This window comes from Rhipicephalus sanguineus, chromosome 1 (genome assembly GCF_013339695.2).
Source record: "Rhipicephalus sanguineus isolate Rsan-2018 chromosome 1, BIME_Rsan_1.4, whole genome shotgun sequence".
NCBI classification, from domain to species: Eukaryota; Metazoa; Arthropoda; class Arachnida; order Ixodida; family Ixodidae; genus Rhipicephalus; species Rhipicephalus sanguineus.
Window position 1 is genome coordinate 165,620,269 of NC_051176.1, and position 21,934 is coordinate 165,642,202.

General features: G+C 47.1%; 1 protein-coding gene across 1 annotated transcript in view; it reads right to left on the reverse strand.

The window, feature by feature from the left end:
• LOC119401629 (outer mitochondrial transmembrane helix translocase) overlaps positions 1 to 21,934 on the reverse strand; it is a 58,536-nt gene that overhangs the window by 25,181 nt on the left and 11,421 nt on the right. Inside the window, exons 4-5 of the mRNA XM_037668535.2 lie at positions 21,117 to 21,185; positions 14,429 to 14,517 (exon numbers count right to left, since the gene is read on the reverse strand). Of these exons, the coding sequence (XP_037524463.1) occupies positions 14,429 to 14,517; positions 21,117 to 21,185 (158 nt within the window). The remainder of the gene's footprint in view (positions 1 to 14,428; positions 14,518 to 21,116; positions 21,186 to 21,934) is intronic.

A 21,934-nucleotide genomic window follows, 5' to 3' on the forward strand; every position in this document is an offset into this window, starting at 1 on the left:
GCAAGCAGCATAGGACTCGGCGCCGTCCTTGTGCAGCGGGCGGGCGGACTGGAAAGGGTTATCAGTTATGCTAGCCGATCGCTGTCTAAAGCAGAGGTCAACTATTCCACAACAGAAAAGGAGTGCCTCGCCATCATCTGGGCTACGTCAAAGTTTCGCCCCTATCTCTACGGCAGGCCCTTCAAAGTTGTGAGCGACCACCACGGCTTGTGTTGGCTAGCTACCTTGAAGGACCCTTCAGGTCGCCTCGCACGGTGGAGCCTGAGACTTCAAGAATTTGACATTACTGTCGTGTACAAGTCCGGAAGGAAACACTCCGACGCCGACTGCTTGTCTCGTGCCCCCGTCGACCCACCAACGCCCGACGACCAGGATGATGACAGCTTCTTGGGAGCCATAAGTACCGAAGACTTCGCCGAACGACAGCGAGCCGACCCTGAACTGAAGGGTCTAGTGGAATACCTGGAGGGCAGGACCATCGTTGTCCCAAAAGCATTCAGGCGAGGATTGGCATCATTTTCTTTGAAAAACAACGTCCTCGTAAAGAAGAACTTCTCTCCGGCCCGAGCCAGCTACCTTATCGTTGTACCTTCGGGACTGCGACCAGAAATTTTGCATGCCCTGCACGACGACCCGACGGCTGGACACCTCGGACTTTCCCGAACGCTCGCACGAGTACACGAAAAGTACTACTGGCCGCGCCTTGCGGCCGACGTCACTCGCTACGTAAGGACGTGCCGAGACTGTCAGCGACGGAAGACACCGCCCACAAGACCAGCAGGCTTCCTTCAGCCGATCGAGCCTCCTCGGCGACCATTCCAGCAGATCGGGATGGACCTCCTGGGGCCGTTCCCAACGTCGACTTGCGGAAATAAATGGATCGTCGTGGCTACCGACTACCTCACCCGCTACGCCGAAACAAAAGCCCTGCCCAAAGGCAGTGCCACTGAAGTAGCCAAGTTCTTAATGAGAGCCTCGTCCTTCGACACGGCGCCCCAGAGGTTCTCATCACCGACAGAGGTACGGCGTTCACGGCTGACCTAACTCAGGCGATCTTGGAATACAGCCACACAAGCCATCGCCGCACCACCGCGTACCACCCACAGACCAACGGCCTCACCGAGCGTCTAAATAAGACCATCGCCGACATGCTGGCCATGTACGTCGACGTCGAACACAAGACGTGGGACGCCATCCTTCCGTACGTGACCTTCGCGTACAACACGGCCGTACAGGAAACGACGCAGATGATGCCATACAAGTTGGTCTACGGACGGAGCCCGGCAACGACGCTCGACGCCATGCTACCAAATGTGACCGACGAGGAAAACATCGACGTGACCACCTACCTATAGCGCGCCGAAGAAGCACGACAGCTCGCCCGCCTATGGATAAAGAAGCAGCAGACGACTGACAGCCGCCGCTACAACCTTCAACGACGCCACATGGAATACCAACCCGGTGACCGTGTATGGGTATGGACGCCAATACGCCGACGAGGACTTAGTGAGAAGCTTCTTCGACGATACTTCGGACCGTACAGGGTACTTCGACGCCTCGGCGCACTCGACTATGAGGTTGCCCCTGACGGCATTACGAACTCTCAGCGGCGCCGTGCGCGACCTGAAGTCGTCCATGTCGTGCGCCTTAAGCCGTTTTTTGCGCGTTAGCGAGCCTGGGGACTCTATTTTTTTTCCTTCGTTATTGTAATTTAGTTGTGTATGCACTTGTTTTGTTTTGTTTTTTTTTTCTCTTCTATGTTCTTTCATAAGCATCGGGACGATGCTTTTTCAGAGGGGGGCAATGCCACGCCCACTTCTTGTCTTGTTTTGATGTATTCGGGTTTGACCGGCAGGGACGGTTATCAACGCTCGACGCTGTCCGCGAAGTAGTGTTCTAGAAGCGTCGCGATTGTAGTAGATCGGTTTGTTAAGATTGCGCCCCGCGCGCGAATGTTCCAGTTTTGTCTAGAGATAACGCCGCCACCAGCGATATTGCTGGAAAGTTCGATAGCGCCTCTATAAAAGCCGACGCGCTTGATCGCTTGTCAGTTGATCGACAAACGGCGCCCTGTTCGCCGCTATCATTGTACAGCGTGCATTGCTGTAGTTCTAGTTCTCATTTTCCGGCCACAAGTTCGGCCAAATAAACAGTTTCATCCTACAAACGCCGACTGCTGTGTTCGTCGACGTCACGACCACGTGACAATATTGTATGTTCTACCTGTGCGTAAAAGCATGTGAGCACTGGTGACGAATGCGGCTGAAGCAGAGATGAAACGAGCCGGCCATCTCAGTCACAAGGAGGACGCACGCAATAACATCAACCTGCGCGCGAGGCCCGACATCCATTGCTCCTCAAGCATAGAGGAAACGCCCTGCCAGTCTTTCATAAGGAGCATGAAGGGAAGCCAGGGGATGGAGGGCTGCGTCGCTCGAAGGATGCAGTCACGCACGCTATCTCGACAAACATCGGGAGACGGCTCGTAAGCTTGCTGTGCTCTCAACGCTTGCTTCGCGTTTAGAGACCAGACAGCACGAAAACCGCTTTGGTCCCTGGAGCGGCCATATTCCTTTAAATCAGCATTTTGCTGAGTTAAGCGAGATTGGATACAAAAGAGTTAGCTGCTAGCCTTACCTCCTTTAACATTACAATTTGTTGTTATCACATTCATTGCTTCGCCTTTAAGCGAAACTGATTTTTTGTTGTTGCCGTGCGCACTCTTTGCAATTCTGCAAAGTATTTAGCCTTCTGTAGATTATAAGTAGGACTCCGTGTTTCCAGATAAATCTGCAAAAAATCCGATAAACGTTTGCCGGTAAAATTTTTGACACTTCGGATTTATTCGATAAACTCCGATTTTAACGGCCAATATGACCCTATTTCAATAATAATAATTTGTAATTGCCGAGGTTTAACGTCCCAAAAGCGTGATATGATTATGAGGGACGCCGTAGTGGAGTGCTCCGGAAATTTCGAACTCCTGGGGTTTTATAATGTGCACCTGAATCAAAGTACACGGGCCTCAAGCATTTTCGCCTCCATTGAAAATGCGGCGGCCGCCGCCGGGATTCAATCCCGTGACCTTTGGGTCAGCACTCGGGCACCATAACCACTAGAACACCATGGCGGGTATGACCCTGTTTCGTTCTTTATAGAAAGGTTATGTTCTAGGCAGTCATCGATACGTCAACCGGTTTGGCCGATATAAACTTTACTTTACAGCAACAGTATCTCATCAATTGCACCCATCGCACATTTAACAAAGGGCTTGTCGCGCATGGAGCGAGAGACGTCAACGTATGTAGGGCCCCCAGGAGCGTGGGACATGTTGATATACGGCCCCCTGGCGGCACTGGGGTGAGCCAGAAGACATCTAGTATGCAGAACTCTTAAAGTATGCTTGCATCTGTTACGACAAGCTCTAAGGTTGTAATATGCAAAAATGTAGGTGCTTTGTATTCAAGCATTTGCGCTTGTGTGTATATGTGTGTTTGTGCATTCAAACTTTCCAGACAAATAAAATAGGCTTCGTATGTTCTGATGTTTTCGTGTTCAGATATTTATTTATTTACATATACTGCCATCTTGCATAGCAAGGTATTGCAGGAGCGAGTACATACATACACTCAAAATACAATTTGAAAAAGGGTACACTCATTGAAAAAAAGAGAACTATATCAGGAAAGTATACACAGCTCATCAGTGAACACAGTTTGGCAATTTCCCAACAAATTCATCACTGGACAACTCGCACAGAGATAAAGACCATTTTAAATGTCAATAGTATAGGGAAAAAGGAAAACCTAAAGTAATCAATGGATGATTTCAAAGGAACTACCGTATATTGCCGATTATAAGTCGACCCCCCAACTTGCAACCCCTTCTAGGGAAAAAAAAAGTTTACTCCGAACACTGCCTCATGCTGCGGCAATAGCTCACCAATAAGTTTTTCAAAAGAGGGAGTGATGCAAAGAAACATTTATTTGGCCGTGAAACATTGCTTACGACTCGTCGTCGCTTGAGAGAAGGATGCAGTCACGGTCACTGCCATCGTGTGAGCCACTTCTGCTGCTCGCCGTCGGAAGGGGTGCCGGTGGTACTGAGATGCCGCACAGTGGAAAACACCGCGCAGACCATGTCGGTTGGCAGTCTATACCAGGCATCGTTGACCCATTGTGCCACTTCACTCAAAGAAGCGTGCTTCAGCTTCCCTGTCGGTGTCTTCGGGTTTTCTTGCTGGAGCCATTCATTGTAGAACGCGCACATGCGGTCTTTGAATGGCTTATTGAGCACCACGTCAAGTGGCTGGAAAATCTCGAACCGCCTCCTCAATGGCGTGCAGCAGCGCGTGCGAAGATCTTGGTCCTTTGTTTTCTCCATTCCCTCGCGCACTTTTCCGACACATCGAACTTGCGCCCTGCTTCAACGTTGCTTTCCGACTCTGCGTAGACGATCGCTTGCCGCTTGAAAGCAGCGCTGTACTGTTGCCGGCGTAGCGGTGGCATCTTGATGTCCGTTTTGCAGCGTCACAAATCGCGCACACCACTGCTCGCAAGCGAAGCGAAATGCAGAAATGGCGAACAGGCGTGAGTGCAAAAATACGCGAAGACGCTTGCGGGCACACGTGACTGGTCATGTGGTTTAGTTCCCCGCGAAGTGTTGTTGCCAGCCCACATGGTGCTGCCAGCTTTTCTGTGGAACGCCGATGGTTTGTCAACGAATCGTTTCTATTGTATGAAAACAAAACTGCAGGGCGCATCGCAAGATAAATTCCTTTTTTTTTTCATAGAGCATCGTTCGCCCTCTATCAAAGGTTTGAAATGCCACTTTCGAGACCGTGTTTCCCAAGCAGTTCGCATTAATGCCGCGCGGCGATTTTTAAAAGCGCTCCGTAGTTTTGCCAATTTCGCCTCACGTGGTTTCGCTATAGTTTCGCGATCGTCGTGGTAGATCGCAAAAATGTCCGGCTCCGGAAGCGGCGCGCGCACGTTGGGAGATAGCAGTTGCCGCGACTCCGCTGCCTCTGCGGCTGATGTTATCGATGCGTCGAATAGCAGGGAATCCGAGGACGACGACCTTTCGTCGGACCCCACAGATAAGTAGACTTTACGATTCTGCATATAGGTCGACCCCCGAACTTTGGAAGATAATTTTATGGAAAAAAACGTCGACCTATAATCAGCAATATACGGTATGTTAAGGTGACTTCTTCTGGTGATTCGAGAAGAAAGGTTAGTAAAAGCAATAGGTCATCTCAAAAGCAATAGATCGTGCTATCTAAGACATTGGAGTATTGAGAATAATGAAAATTAAACTCCGAATTTTGGAGAATTGGGGATTTACGAAAAATAAACTCTAATAAACGCCGAATTTCTGCCAAAAAAAAATAAACTCCGAAAACCACCCTCCGAATTTCAAGGAAAATAAACTCTGCAAACACGGAGCCCTGATTATAAGGTTTTGGGACACATTTTCTGAAAAAGAAAAAAGAACAGTGTAGAGGCTTAACTGTAGTCAAGTCACTATCTAAGAGGGTCATACTTGCGGCGGAAGCCTCATTGTCACGAATTTCGTTAGGTCGAGGTTCCTATGTTTAAAAAGTACATATAACCTCGCAGGTTTTTTCTATAGTTCCTTGGTATTCTTGGTATTGCCACCATGCACTATCGTACGGTCATGAAAGTGAGCTGCAATTAATTCTTCACTTTGTGTTCCATCTTGGCTCTTGTGGCAAGCAGACGTGCTACAACACACTCCTCTCCTTTGACTTCCAGGCTTCGGTATGCTTACTAGTCAGATGCAGGACTATTCTAGAAGAAACCATTATGCACATAATGTACATACCTGCAAAGGCAAATGTGCTCAAGAAAAAGCAGTTTTGTTGTTTGTTATGCAGCTGCCTCTCTCTTGGTACAGTACACCTGGTTAATGAGCATCAATATAGACCAAGACATTGTCAGTAAACACTGCAACCCACTTCTTGAAAGTTTTCCAGTTTTCACATCCTGTCCTTGCTGTGACTATGAGCATGAGATTCATGTTCTGCTATACTAGTGTTAGTGCAAAGAATGCCAACGGTATAGTCCTTCACAGCTATTGTTTGAACAATTTGTTTATCAAAGAGGTCGTGAATGCAGCACAATGTTTGTGCCCTTCCTGTCTGCATCATTTCAGTGTTCTGAATTTCAGCATGTCAGGCCACACAAACCACCAAATCAGTAAGAAATTAAAAGAAAAAAGAAAAACGATGTTTCCAGTAACCAAGCTGTACCCAAGTGTTGGCCGATATGCAACACGACCATAGGTCGGCACTGTAAGAGAATACTCACTCACACTCACTCACCCCAATTTTTTCAGCCTTCGCACTCACTCACGTTCATACTCACCCCTACTCACACTCATAGGCACTCACTCACGTTCATACTCACGCCCACTCACACATATAGGCACTCACTCGCGTTCATACTCACGCCTACTCACACATATAGGCACTCACTCGCGTTCATACTCACGCCCACTCACACTCATAGGCACTCACTCACGTTCATACTCACGCCTACTCACACTCATAGGCACTCACTCACGTTCATACTCACGCCCACTCACACATATAGGCACTCACTCGCGTTCATACTCACGCCTACTCACACATATAGGCACTCACTCGCGTTCATACTCACGCCCACTCACACTCATAGGCACTCACTCACGTTCATACTCACGCCTACTCACACATATAGGAACTCACTCGCGTTCATACTCACGCCCATTCACACTCATAAGCATTCACTCACGTTCATACTCACGCCTACTCACACTCATAGGTTCTCACTCGCGTTCATACTCACGCCTACTCACCCTCACAGGGTCTCACTCACGTTCATACTCACGCCCACTCACACTCATAGGCACTCACTCACGTTCATACTCACGCCCACTCACACTCACAGGCACTCACTCACGTTCATACTCACACCTACTCACACTCATAAGCATTCACTCACGTTCATACTCACACCTACTCACACTCATAGGCATTCACTCACGTTCATACTCACGCCTACTCACACTCATAGGCACTCACTCACGTTCATACTCACGCCTACTCACACTCATAGACACTCATTCACGTTCATACTCACGCCTTCTCACACTCATAGGCACTCACTCACGTTCATACTCACGGCTACTCACACTCATAGGCACTCACTCACATTCATACTCACATTACAGGCACTCACTCACGTTCGTACTCACGCCTACTCACACTCATAGGCACTCACTCACGTTCATACTCACGCTTACTCACAGTCATAAACACTCACTCAAGTTCATATTCACACTTACAGGCACTCACTCACGTTCATACTCAGATTACAGGCACTCACTCAAGTTCATATTCACACTTACAGGCACTCACTCACATTCACATTACAGGCACTCACTCAAGTTCATATTCACACTTAAAGGTACTCACTCACGTTCATACTCACGCCTACTCACACTCATAGGCACTCACTCACGTTCATACTCACGCTTACTCACAGTCATAGACACTCACTCAAGTTCATATTCACATTTACAGGCACTCACTCACGTTCATACTCACGCCCACTTACGCTCATAAGTACTCACGTTCACACTCAAGGGTACTCACACTTATGGGCACTCGCTCATGTTGATACTCATACCTGCTCATACCCATCGGTACTCACCGGCCCATTCACACTGGTAAGTACTGACTCACACCTACTCACACCGGTGCTCACCTTCATACTCACACCTACTCACAGCCATTTGTACTCACGTTCACTCATGTCTACTCACTCCCATGGGTACTCACTCACATTCATACTCACACCTATTACACTCGTATGTTGCCTTCATACTCATGCCTTCTCACATCCCTCGTGACTCACTCATACTCACGCCTTTGAAATGAGTCTACTCATGAATGAACATGCCAAGCTTTCCGTTCTACTCACACTCACATGCGGCCCCTGATTTCCGTATTGAAGTACACTCCCGTTCACAGATACTCGCGTTTACACGTCAAATATCTCCCATCTTCGATCATTACCACTCACACCTACTGAACCTCGCCGGGTCTCATTCACATCTCTCTGTCACACTGGACAAAAGTTTGGTATGCATTCGCATCTAAGATGATCATCTCTCATATATTCTCGTTATATCCGAACGTGCAGATTTGTAAGTTTGTAATGGATAGTCTAAGGGACAAACCGCGGATGTTAACACTGGTTCAAGGGAACTGTGCTATGTATATGTATTACTATTATTTTTTTAATTTGAACTTTATTCAGACAGACATTGTCTGGGATGAAGGGGCTAAAGGCAGATGCAACTGCCTGACAAAGGCCCCCCCTACCCATACATTGCTCAGGAGATGTCATATGGGATGTCGGGACCGCGGAAAGTTTGTTCGAATTAACCGAATGCCCAGTTATCGAAAGTATCAAGGAAACAATAAACAAGTGTCTATTACATCAATGCATTCGCATTTTCTTGATGACCACTTAAACTCATGGTACATATCTGGCATAAGAGCAATGCAAATGTCACAAATTTCTTCATTCGCGACTCCGCTCAGAATGTGACCGCGGCTCAAGACAGCCGTGTCTTAACACTAAACGTGATCTGCCCTCCTCCCTTATTACGTACCGCCACCACGCGCACGTGAAGATAACTTCTGCACCGGAAAAAATGGTCGACAAATGATCGTTCGTTCATCGTAATGTCGCAACCGAATTTTATACCAGCATGCGCACTGCGGCTGAATCTCTTCACCTTCAACAGCTTCCACTATGTTCGAGTTGCGTGACTGCGCGTGCATTGCCCGAAGTCAAAACGAGGCTACTGAGTGCCGCATCCGCTGTGGACGAAAGTGTGGTCCCTAAATTAAGGCACGATCATAGCGACCACGCAGTTCCGAAGGCGCGAGCGCGGCCTGCGCCCACAGTCGAAACGAAACTGCTCGGCACAGCATCCGCTGCTGAATAAACCTGGCTCGCTAATGCACAATAATGAATGGCTACTACACAATTCTGAAGCGACGCGGTGAAAACGAAACTACTGCTTGTCGCAGCTTTGACCCGCAGTCGCCGCTGGCGCTATGGACGCGATCATAGATATATCACCCACGCAGTTCGCGTGCGCCGAGCAAAATCGAAGACAAAGCAAGTGGGCCGCAGCCGTTGAAGTCTTTGTCGCCAACAACGTTATTATGGCTAGATAGTGGACGGCGACCACGCCTTTATGAAGGACCGCAGCCGTTTGAGTTGTTCGCGAATGCCGTTTTTCCTCCTGTGAGTCGAACTCCGAGTCGAACCTCGGATTGCTTGGTGCGCTCCGAGGATCGCCCGAATTAACCGGGTTGCGGGCAAATATAAACGAATTAATGAGAGTTTGAAACCATTAAACAATGCATAAGCTTGCCGCGACCAGTGAACACGCCCGAATTATCCGATTTTCCGAAATAACGAGGGGCGAATAACGACCTATTAGCGTATAACCTTTCATTTTCGTCGACAGACCAGACAACAAATGTATGGGCGGACTTATTTGCCAACTCCACCTTCACTGCTTATGCCAGGGGTTTAAAAGTCACGTCAGCTAACGAGCCGCAGTCACGAAAATTTATTTCCGCAAAGGCCAGGACACAATGACGAAGGTAAGAGCGGGGGGCAGGTGGGAATAGTTTGTACAAAATTTCAGGCCATGCAAAAACATGTTCCGCCGCTATGTCAGGGACAATTTTCTCCCCCGCCTCTCGCCCCTGAAAGTGCATTGCGCTTGCACGCTGCTTGACCAATATAGCATTGAATGCTTGAACACAGTGAAAATCCAGAGCACAATCACGACGCCGAGGAAGAAGCACACCACCGCAGCGCTGATCGGCCTTGTGCCACATTGTGATTTCTGTGCGCCACACCAGCGGCCGCGTTAATCCTTGGATTATGCCGCTTTTGAGACAAGGCGAGTTGACGCCGCAGTATGGACGTCTGCGTTACGTCATAAAAATGTGTATCTACTGCATTGAATCGATGTACTTCATATAATATTATTCGTATTAAGGCGAAAGTTTTATATGCCTCATCAGTATGGACGTCTGCGTTACGCCATAAATATGTGTATCTAGTACGTTGAATCGGTGTACTTCATATAAAGTTATTCGTATTAAGGCGAAAGTCTTATATGCCTCATCAAGCGAGAAAATTGACCTGTAATGCCATGTGACGCTCCCTCCTAGCCCTTTTCCTTCGTCCATGTACAAGCCCAATCAGTAAACACACACACACACACGCGCGCACACACACACACACACACACACACACACACACACGCACGCACGCGCACACACACACACACACACACACACACACACACGAGATCACGGGAAATACATCATCTCCTCATTATGCGCTCGTGTCGACCACGGCCACGGGACCGGCAAGGCTGCCATCGTCCGAGACGGCAGAAGAAATGGCCATAGCCCTAGCAATACTCCATAGTGGCAACGAGGACATACTTGTCGTGAGCGACGCCAAGACGGCGGTCCGAAACTTTACCAAGTCGCACCCGATGGCTTTGATATTCAAGCCGTCTTAGGAGAATGCATCAGGGGCACTGTGAATCTTTTTCCTGGTTTCTAGGATATTCACGGTCCCTCGGTTCCTTCAAAGCCATCGTGCTGAGGTAACCAAAGCTTCTTTATCATATTGTCGCAACGTCAAGACAGAGGCCGTGACACACAGAATGATCGCGTCTTTTTTTTCTACAATTTTTTGCTTTTAAGTACATGTGAGAAGTCTGGGATGCGTGAGAAAGTATTATGAAAGAAGCAAGCTTACGGAGCAGCCCGACCTCTACGGACTACGAACTGGCGCAGATACAGGTTGTCCTGTGATGTCATTTCCGGGTTTTAGTTTTCGCACTTTGCGGAGTATCAACGTGAAATATTTTTGCTATAGCCAAAGTAAAATGTAGTCATTAGTGATGCCGAAAATTGCGCTCAATCTGAAGAGAAAAAAAGTAAAGTAAACCGGCAAGAGACAGGCTAAGATAGATACAGTCAGGATCAAAACAAATTTAGAATTTTCTCTGACAAATCACACGAGGCTTTAGAACAAGAAGAAAATATGGACGTGGAATGATGAACAATACCTTAAGCACACTGATTTACGAAACAGCAATTTGAAGGTAAATCACGAAGGCAAGCATTAAGTAAATTCTCCAAAACTACAAAAGAATAATAAAGAAACGACAACGCGTCAGTATTACCAACTCCAGTGATCAAGTAGAATTAGTAGACCGTAAAACTGGAACACCACAATGTTAGTTGGCGAAATCATTTACTGTTGCTGAGCGCTCACTTATTTTCTCTGATAATAATATCTGGGTTTAACGCGCCAAAACCACGATATGATTATGAGGCGTGCCGCAGTGGAGGGCTCCGGAAATTTTGACCAGCTGGTGTTCTTTAAAATGCACTGACATCCCACATTACACGGGCCTCTACCACCATGCCTCCATCGAAATGCGACCGCCGCGGCCGAACCCGCGACCTTCGGGTCAGCAGCCGAGCACCGTAACCGCTACACCACCGCGGAGGACTCTTACTTTCTCTAGTATTAGCAAAAAGCTTGCTCGTGGTGGTGTTGCACACGTCACCGGTCCCAAGAAAATTAATAGTCGAAACAGTGCTACACTCCAAGAAAAAAAAGCTCAAAAGGGGGTCACGGCAACCGACTCTCCTCGGTAATTCATTTGACCCTTTTTGGAAGGTAGAATCAGAAAATGATATTTAACTTTTCTGCAAGAGTCAGTTGTCACTCTTGCAGCGCGTTTCGATCGGCTAGCGTGTCGAAGACGCCACCGTATGCATCATATATATCGCGTGGTCGCGTGGCTGCCTGCCGTTCGGCGCGGTTCACGAGTTCGCGTACGCTGCCTGGCGCGGCGCCGGAGCTCGCCGTCGCGTCGGCACTGGCTATGCACGAATGAAAACACTTCTTTTCTGAGAAATCGCTTCAAAATTTGGTTTCAGAATAAGCACGGGTTTGCTCCAGCATATTCCGACACACAAGCACATCCTCCGGCAGTCAGGGGCACGCCGTGAGCGGTTACTGACCGCATGTTTTACAAACGTAACCCATCCTTAAATACTCAGCAAACACATTCGAGTACGAGCACCCGAACGACACCCAGCGCGCGCAGACGCTGTCTACGTCGAGATCAGACATGTCATATATGCTAGAATTAGCGCACATAACTCCCACAATCACGTAAACTCACTTGATTCTGTTATGGCGTCATCGCAGATGTTGGTGAACCACGAAAACAGCAAACAGAAACCAAGGGAAAAAGTGCACGGCGGCGACCGCAACAACGAGCGCCGTCGAAAGTCTCTCGCTTTTTCACCTTACCGGCGAGGCGTGTCCAACTTAAGTGACCAACGCGTAGGTGCTGGAAGCATCCTACTATATCTGCACCTCAAGCTAGCGTCTTTAAGCCAAGATAAATCATAATATATAGTGCGTCTGAGCGTTCCGTAGACGGGCTTTTTTTTTCACGTTCCCACGCGCGGAAGCACGCTGTACACTAAAGGTTGATAAAAATGTTGTTATGAAGTAGACTAAAGCGCATCTCAAAACGACATCTTGCACCTTCAGCAGTGCAGACACAATGTGCGATCAGCAAAAAATTACCCTTGATAATTGTTTGCATCGCTCATTTTATGAGAGCTTGTACAGCAACGCGCATAACGGTGACAGCTTTAGTTGGGCATCCGCAACAGCCCCGCGGACGCAGGCTGCTGTTGGAAATGGCTGGCAGATAACTTCCGCAGAGCTGCTGCAGACGCCCAGCTAAAGCTGTATATATGTGCCTACGAAAGCAGTACACTCACCATTAACGTTGACCGTGTCCGCGGCTCCATGAATATTCCGCCCTCCTAGCGTGACTTCGAGCACGGAGCCTGGCGTCAACGCCACCGAAGATGCGCATTTTTGATCGAACACAAAACTGCACGACAGGCAACTGACGCAACCCGCACAACCGACGCAACGCACAACGCATTCCAAGAGACCGAGCAGACTGAGAGAGAAGGCCGAGGCGCGGCGCCAGCCCGTCTGGCTCCGTCAGCGAGGGAGGCGAGCCACCGCGCCATAACGGCGCCGAACAGCAAACGCGCACTACGTATGGCGCATACGACGGCGCCTTCATTGCGGAAGCGAATCGAAACGCGCTTTAGGAGAGTCCCGTGACCCCAGCCCAAATGCTCTCTTTTTCTCATCTACCTTCCAAAAGGGATCAAATGAACACCCGAAGAGAGTCACGCGGCCGTGACCCTCTTTTGACTCTCTTTTCTTAGAGCGTACTCAGTTACTCACACTAATAGTACCCTGATGAGTGCTCACTCACGTTCAAACTCACGACTACTCACACTCACTCATGAGCACTCACTCACGTTCATACTCACGCAGCTCACCCTCATGAGTGCTCACTGACGTCCACACTCACGTCCACTCACACTCATGAGCACTCACTGACGTTCATACTCATTCCTACTCACACTCATCAGTACTCACTCACGTCCACTCACACTCATGAGCACTCACTCACGTTCATACTCACATCTACTCACACTCATGGGTGCTCACTCACGTTCACACTCACGTCCACTCACACTCATGAGCACTCACTCACGTTCCTACTCACATCTACTCACACTCATGAGTACTCACTCACGTTCACACTCACGCCTACTCACCCTTATGAGTGCTCACTCACGTTCACACTCACGTCCACTCACACTCATGAGTACTCACTCACGTTCATACTCACATCTACTCGCACTCATGAGTACTCACTCACGTTCACACTCACGCCTACTCACCCTCATGAGTGCTCACTCACGTTCACACTCACGCCCATTCACACTCATGAGCACTCACTCACGTTCATACTCACGACTACTCACACTCATTAGTACTCACTCACGTTCACACTCACGCCTACTCACCCTCATGAGTGCTCACTCACGTTCACACTCACGTCCATTCACACTCATGAGCACTCACTCACGTTCATACTCACGACTACTCACACTCATGAGAGCTCACTCACGTTCACATTCACGTCCACTCACACTCATGAGTGCTCACTCACGTTCACACTCACGTCCACTCACACTCATGAATGCTCACTCACGTTCACACTCACGACTACTCACACTCATGAGTGCTCACTCACGTTCACACTCACGTCCACTCACACTCATGAGTACTCACTCATACTCACACTCACAACGTTCAAATGAGTGTGAGTGAGTGCACTCATGAGTGAGTGTGCCGAGCTATGAACACGACAGTTCAAGTGATTTCATATGCAAACATAAACTCACCAACGTAAAGACAGCACTGGCAAGCTTTTGAGATTCTCCGTACCATTTGTCAGTAAGCGCTGCAACCTCCAAATTGATGAAGCGGGCTCCTGTTAAAGATAAAGTAGCTTATGACTATGAATGGCTCCCAAATGACATTTACAATATCTTTACAAAAGCGCCAATTTTTGGTGAACCTACACGATACACAGCGTAGCGTGTCTGATGCTAACTTTGTTACCCAACAGGAAAACGAATTGCAGTTCATTAAAATGTCAATGGCTTCAATGACCAATATTCCCTAGCATTAGACTACAAAAGTATCAAGAACAACATCAACCTCAGCATGGACAATGAATTAGGCACATACACATTCATGTGGAAGAATACCATAACTCCATTACAGTAGCAAGAGAAAGAACATGAGATACGTCACTGAGGCCGTCTGCACATCCTGCCCTCAAAATACTTGTGAACTGTCCTGCACAGTACTAGCAGACTGAAATGCGACACTGTTGTATAATGACTGCTTTAAGCAATTGCTCATGATAACCGCATCATGTCACTGAAAATCTGGCCTCTAAAGGTAATGTTGGCACTGGCGTGAGTGTCTGAGTAAACATGTCGCCGATATGACACGAAATGTACATGCTGGAAACAAACATTTGTGCATTACTTGGCCCTACATTTTCATGTTTCAATCCGCGAGTACTGTACTTGTGCTGATCTGATGATTTGTTTGGCGACGGCCTTGACTAAATCAGCATAACTTCAGAAGATAAGTTTGAGTAACAAAATGAAAAAAATTGCATTTAGATTCCAGCACTGCATCAGTTCTGTGCCTTCTTTAAATGACGCCAAAAGGAAAAGAACGTGCTAAAACTAAATTGTCAGCATAGAAATTTAATTTGCATTTGAAACAGCTAACTGGGTTTCAAAACCGCACAAGCATACACTTATATCTTAGAAGAGCTAAATAACAAGTTCTAAAGAGGGTGCAGCCTCAGAGATAAAGGTGCCCCCTTGTGCCTCAGCTCCACCTCGTACATAAGAAGCAATGGCCATTACATAAACACTACTTCTGGGGGCAGCCAACCTGGCAGGAACTTGGCTGATGTCACTAGCACGCCAGACCTATCTCCCACCACAAACTGTGCTTCTACATCTAGAGCAAGGATTCTCAATTTCGTTTGCAGAAGCCAAGGGTTTCAAGAAGGGCATTTTAGGGTTTTGCAAGCGATGAGAATGAATGAGACCTGCTATTAGCCCCATTAACACACAACTGATAGCTTCAGAGAAAAATAATTGGCATTGCATGTGGATATAACAAAGACATTGCATGCTGCTTTCAACCACTGAGAGTCTGTGAGCAGCGAGAGACCCATGCGGACGCAGTGTTAATACTCGTTGTTATAATGCATACCTTGAAATACTATGAGGAATTTGTGGACACGTAGTAGCCGCACGCTGAGTGCTTTTTCTTTATGCTTGTGAGTGTTGTTTCTAACATGTGCACAGGAAATGCTTCATTTCTGGATCACATAGTGCTTCGCTGTTCACAAGGTGCAATTTTTGTACATGCTGGTTTGCCATCGTACTACAGTCGAGCCCGACTATATCGAACCCGTTTATATCAAATTATCCCGTATATCGAACAATTTCTAAACACGGTAAATTTACATTGAGAATATATAGCAAAAGTTACTGTTACATCGAACGAAAATAGCAATGACAACCGATATATCAAACTCCATGTGCCTCAAAAGTGCCCCAGCAAGTTGGCTTTCCCTCGCGGTGGCGGGGAAAACTGCCGGCGCCACCCTAGAAAAAGTGGTTTAGACCCGGTTGTGCACGGGCGAACACCCCCCTGCAAGAAATGATCCTGGCCCGCTCGCAGCGCTTACAGCCAATCAGAGGCCGTCGTGCTTTCTCCGAGGCGCGGAGGCGGTTGAAGTGAGCGCCATTTTTTTCTTTCTTTATGCTTGTGTGCCTGCTGCTGCCTGTTTTCCTCGAGTCCTCATTCAGCGTGGTCCGTGCTGGTGGTGTTGCCTGTTGGTGCTCTGTGAACCTTCGTGTCGGCAGGGAGCTTAAGATCGACTTGCTCGGAGCTCTTTCTATGTTGAGTAGATCGTGGGCAGATGTCACGAAGGAGACGATCCAGAACTGCTTTAGGCGTACCGGCTTCCGCATGCCTGGTGATGACACCCCAAATTCCAATGACAGCACAGAAAACACCGCAGGTGTTTCTGCCGAAGTTTGGAGCGAGCTGGCAGAGTTCCCGGGAGCTATCGACAAATCGACATTCGACGAGTTCGTCAGTGCGGACGATGATGTCGCCATCATGGGTGAGCTACAAGATGAGGACTGCGTTGCAGACGTCGTGCCGACCACAAGCCAAAGCGACAACAATAAGGAAATTGACGATGGCCCATTGCCTACATCCTCCGAAGTGATTAGTGCACTTGCGTTGGTCCGGCGCTATTGCGTGAATGTGGAAGGTTGCAGCCTCAGCTGCTCCGACTCGTTGGACAACGTGGAGGCGTGTGTGCTGTCGCAGGCAGCGAAGTCGTTGACACAGAAGAAAATCCAGGACTGTTTTGTTCCGAAGTAGGGCACGCAAGTAAGCCACCATATTAATAAGGTACTTTTTTTATTGTTATGTGCCTTTGTGTCAAAATCCTATAGCGGGCCTATATCGAATTATGCCATATATCGAACTAATAAACGTTTTTTGGCGAGTTCGATATACCCGGGTTCGACTGTACATTGGTTTTATAATCGAAATGCATAAGGAGCACTTCAATGCGTGCTGAAGGCATCGCTTCGTACCAGCTGCGGCTTGCATGAGAATTTAGGCTTAGCTTTGTGACCCAAGACAGTGCAATTGGCATGTAAACTTTTTTTGAAGAAATAAAATTAATTTTTATACATCCAACAATTAGTTTGCATAAAGATGGCGTATAGGGCATGTGGTGCCGCACGACAAAGACGTGCTTGACAATGCAGAGTGTGCAGCCGGAGAAAAAAGATGTGTACCTAATGTATTACCTAATGTGTAATGTTATTAAGACTCCTATCCAGAGCAATAGCCTTCAAGATTAAAGATAACACGCCAATGTGGCAGTGGTGATTTACAGCAACATCTCCCCCCCACCCCTCCATTTAATATCTTCATGCCAAAAGTAGGTGCAAAGAGAGGGGTGTTTTTGCAGCACTCTGGAAAAGCTTTGGGGGTTCCGCAAAGTGATGAAATCTGAGAACCCCAGGTCTAGAGTAAAGTCACATGAGTCAGCACACATTCTCGGGCCACAACCTGATTAGCCTCACTTGATCATCTTGAAGGCATGTGTCTGCTCCAGTGGTCTGAGCTTCTGAAAATGTCTCGCCCACAATGAGTTGGATATTGGATCTCTATTTACATAACTCTTCAAGCTCAATGAACCATTACCCAATCGCCCTAGCATTACTAGCCACATGCACTCCATAGCTACAAGTCTTCCAAGAGTTTTTGCTTATAAACTGAGACTGCCATGCTATAGTGTATACATAATAGTTTAGACCCATGCTTGTTAGCGACTTCACATTCAAGCCTACACTACGTGTGGGAAATGCAATGAATCCAGTCACAGCATCCTTTGCGTATGAAGGAGCACCATGCCCTTCCTTAAAGGGACGCTAAAGGCAAATAACAATTTATGTCAGAGTGAAAGCTCAATGTATGACAACTTCTAAAACGGCAATATCATCAACAGCAGTGCCCAACTTACTGAGAAATTAAACTAAATGTATCACACGATGAGCGCCACGAGTGGGACATTTTTGAAGTGACCCCGATGACGTGTGAGAGTCTGAATACAATTAATTGCTAGTAATCAAACTAGCAGCAATAAAAAAAGAACCTTCCGTACATCAGGAGACGTAATAAAATGCTGCTTGTTCGTTTCTGTTTGATTCGTGGAAAAAAGAACCTCTTTGGCGTTGCCATGGGGAACGGTGCGCATGGTTCAAAGGTTCTGTTTTCACCGAACTGTGCTTCGCCCAGCGCCCGGCTTCACTCATGCGGTCGCGTTTCAGTGGTAGTTTCGGTATCGCGTACTGCCGCGTGTGTTTTGCATGCTCGTGAAAGTCGCTCGGACAGAAAGTTCGACAAAATGCCGCATGCATGTGATGTTGCCAGATGCCCGAATGGTGCAGGACGCCAGTGCACGCCGTCGCACAGTAAAGGCGGGCAACGTTGTGCATGGCAACAGTGACGTCAGAAAGACCGCTTTCAGGCGGGTGATTTGAAGTGCGCTAACGTGATGCGGACCACTAAAACATGATTTTATTTCAAAATAAGCACTTCCTTGGCACAAAAGTAGCACTACAAGGTTTCTGGACCGCTATTTCAACAATCAACGTCGACTTAATATTTGCCTTTAGTGTCCCTTTAATGTTGCTTGCAGTTTAAGCCTCGCGCAAGCCTATCTCCACATGCAGAATGCACAAATATCCGTAGAGCCAAACAAAATAAAAATGCACCCTAAAGAGTACCAACACAATCAGCTTAAATAAACTGGACGTAAACAGCACCCATATCTTCACAAGACAGTGTGTCCAAGGAGGAAGGGCGTAACAATGACCGCACAGAATCGAAGAACAGAGGGAACACAAAGGCTTGAGAGAAGGGTAGCGTTCAATTACTTATAGCACATTTAGTAAATCATACTCGCATAAAATTCCTGAAAAATATTTAACATGTAATACTCTAAATGTCCAGCCAAAAATCGGACACAGCAAAAATTTCTTCAAAGACCACTGATGCCCAGGAGCAGCATCTGAAACTTTTTTTTCTTGGTGAAACAAGCTAGCACTGCCTATTACAAGCTATGGGCAACAGCAGCTCTCAGAAACGAAACCCAGAGGGCAGCACTCACTAAATGCTGTACTCAATGCTCATCAATCATACTGTAGCCTCGAGACCAACAGTTGATGTGAGGTATGACAGTACCAACCAATTGCCTGAATACACTCAGGACAGGTGCAAATATTGCACAATTGGTTGCATATTTATCTGCTATGCCAAATGCAAAATGCAGCTGTGTCCCATTCCAAGCTGTAACAACTTGTACTCTTTCGGTGATAAGTAGGCATGCAAGTGCCCGGTGTTGCTCAGGATCAACAACTCATTCTGTCATCCAAATAAAGTTAAGATTTTTTTTCTGATGATGGATTTACAATTTTTTACGTGCTGAAAAGCAATGCCAATGTTTTCATTAATTTCGGATATCAAGTAGAAGTCTGGGCATCAAAGCGTTAAATGACAAATGGGCTTCTTTTGCCAAGAGCAGCAGCTTCGTATGGTGGTAAAGTTGACATAAAAGCAAAAAACGGCGAGTAATATAATTGCCTTGGAGCTCCTTCACCATCTCCCCATGGTACTGCAGCAGTGTCTAACTGAAAGTAGCTGATTATTAATAAAATTTATAACACTAAAATAATGCTGTAAAGCATTTTCCTGCATAAAAGTAACAGAAGAAACACAACGTATTTGTCAAAAAGGCGATCTACCAGTTCTGACCCATTTGGTACAGTAAAACCTCGTTAATTCAAAGTCACTGGGACTGTGAAAAACTTTCGAATTAAGCGGGTTTTCGAATTAACGAAACATACAAAAAGCGGGATGCAAGGAACTTCGAATTACTGAAAGTAATCAGAGGTGGTCGTTTGGCCTTCTAGTTTGTGGCTCCAAGGGTTGTTTTCCAGCAATACCCAGTCCCATTTTTGCCGCGAACTCGGGAAAACGGCAGGCCTCTCTGCTATCACCGCAAAAAAAAAAAAAAGAAGAAAAGAAGTAATCTCATGGTCAGCTGAAATGCGTGCCTGCGGAAAAGAAGGCATGCTTCACTGCAGCACAGTGGTGACACGCGGGCAACATGTCACCTGCTCCTCGCAGCCTCAGCGCGTCATGATGCGACCATTCGCCCATTCTTTCTGGTAAAATAATATGATAATGGCCAGTTTGACGGAATCCGCAATGTGTTCTGGCTGAAAAACATGATCATTGAAGTTTTCACTGAGTTTTCGAAGTAGGCGTTACAGGCAAGAACTCCGCCAGCAGTGCAAGTGCGGAAATTGCCGAAGCAACCGCCAATCGGAGGTTCGCATACATCATGAATTCCGTCAGACCGTCCTTTATTATCTTTTCTTTTCCCAAAAAGAATGGGTAAATCATGACGTGCTGACGTTGCGAGAAGCATGCGACATGCTGCCCGCGTGTCACCGCAGTGTTGCAGTGAAGCACGTCTTTTCTGCAGGCGCACGTTTTTAGCTGACCACGAGACAGTGTTTTTTTTTTTTGCGCTAGCAGCAGCGAGGCTGGGTTGCTTCAACTGTCACTTATTAATATCACTACACTGTATTGCCCTGTAGCTCCTAAGGGCCGTCGCTTCCGCGGATTTGCGGCGAAATCGGGATCGGGAATAGGCACATGGCGCCCAAAGTTTTCGAATTAACCGGGCTGGCGCTGACCACCGCTTCAAATTATCCACTCAGATTTACATTGCAAAATACGGGACCACAGAAACCCTTCGAATTATGCGGGATTTCGAAATAACCGAGTTCAAATTAACGAGGTTTTGCTGTATATCAGAAGAGGTATATCTCCAATGTACCACTTCTTTACTGGCATTTTATTCACTCTGAACAAATTTTATACTCGTGCACCCACCAGCTTCTCGTGCTGTCGCTTTTGCGATCATGGTTTTACCACAGCCAGGTGGGCCATGAAGCAGCACTCCTGTAAAAACAACAACAACAATGAGTCATGTTTCCTGATACCCCCCACACTCATTTCTAGAGACAAAAATTCAAGGGCATTCAAGGACTTTTAAGGCTCCAACAAAGCTTTTTCAAAAGTGCAGAGCAACATATTATGCAGAAATTTGTTACAAAAACATTTCCGAAACACTAACGATTGCTTTTATGCATTCGAGATTAAAAAATCCTATTGAAAGAGCACTGCCTTGATTAACTCGAGTTCCAAACGTGCACAAATTTTCATGTCAATGTAACTGCTGGGACTTTCTTGTATGTATTGGCTGGATGAGGTTCATTTCTCCCGCAAGTTCTCCCGTCGGATTGTTTATTGAGCTGCTGGCTGCATTGACACGAGTCAAATGAACCTCCACCACCATGTGTCATTGACTAAAAACTGCTGGCTGCATTTGCATGAGTCAAATGAACTTCCACTTTCGCATGCCACTAGCTAAAAAATAGAGGGACAGGAAAAACAAAGGACCAGAAGTGCAAGAGATGTCTGCACGCAGTCCATACAAGATAGGCCAAGAGACAGAAAACAGGAGAATGCAAACTGATGGGTGAATGATGAGGTGCGAAGAAAGCAGTGTAACATGAGCGCTGGTGTCTCATTCTCACTGTGGATTTTTCAAATTTCATACATGTCATGATATGGAGAGGAATGGCCATGTGCACTCACAGTGGCATTTAATTTTTAATCACCTGAACTTTGGAATAATGAATGATTAT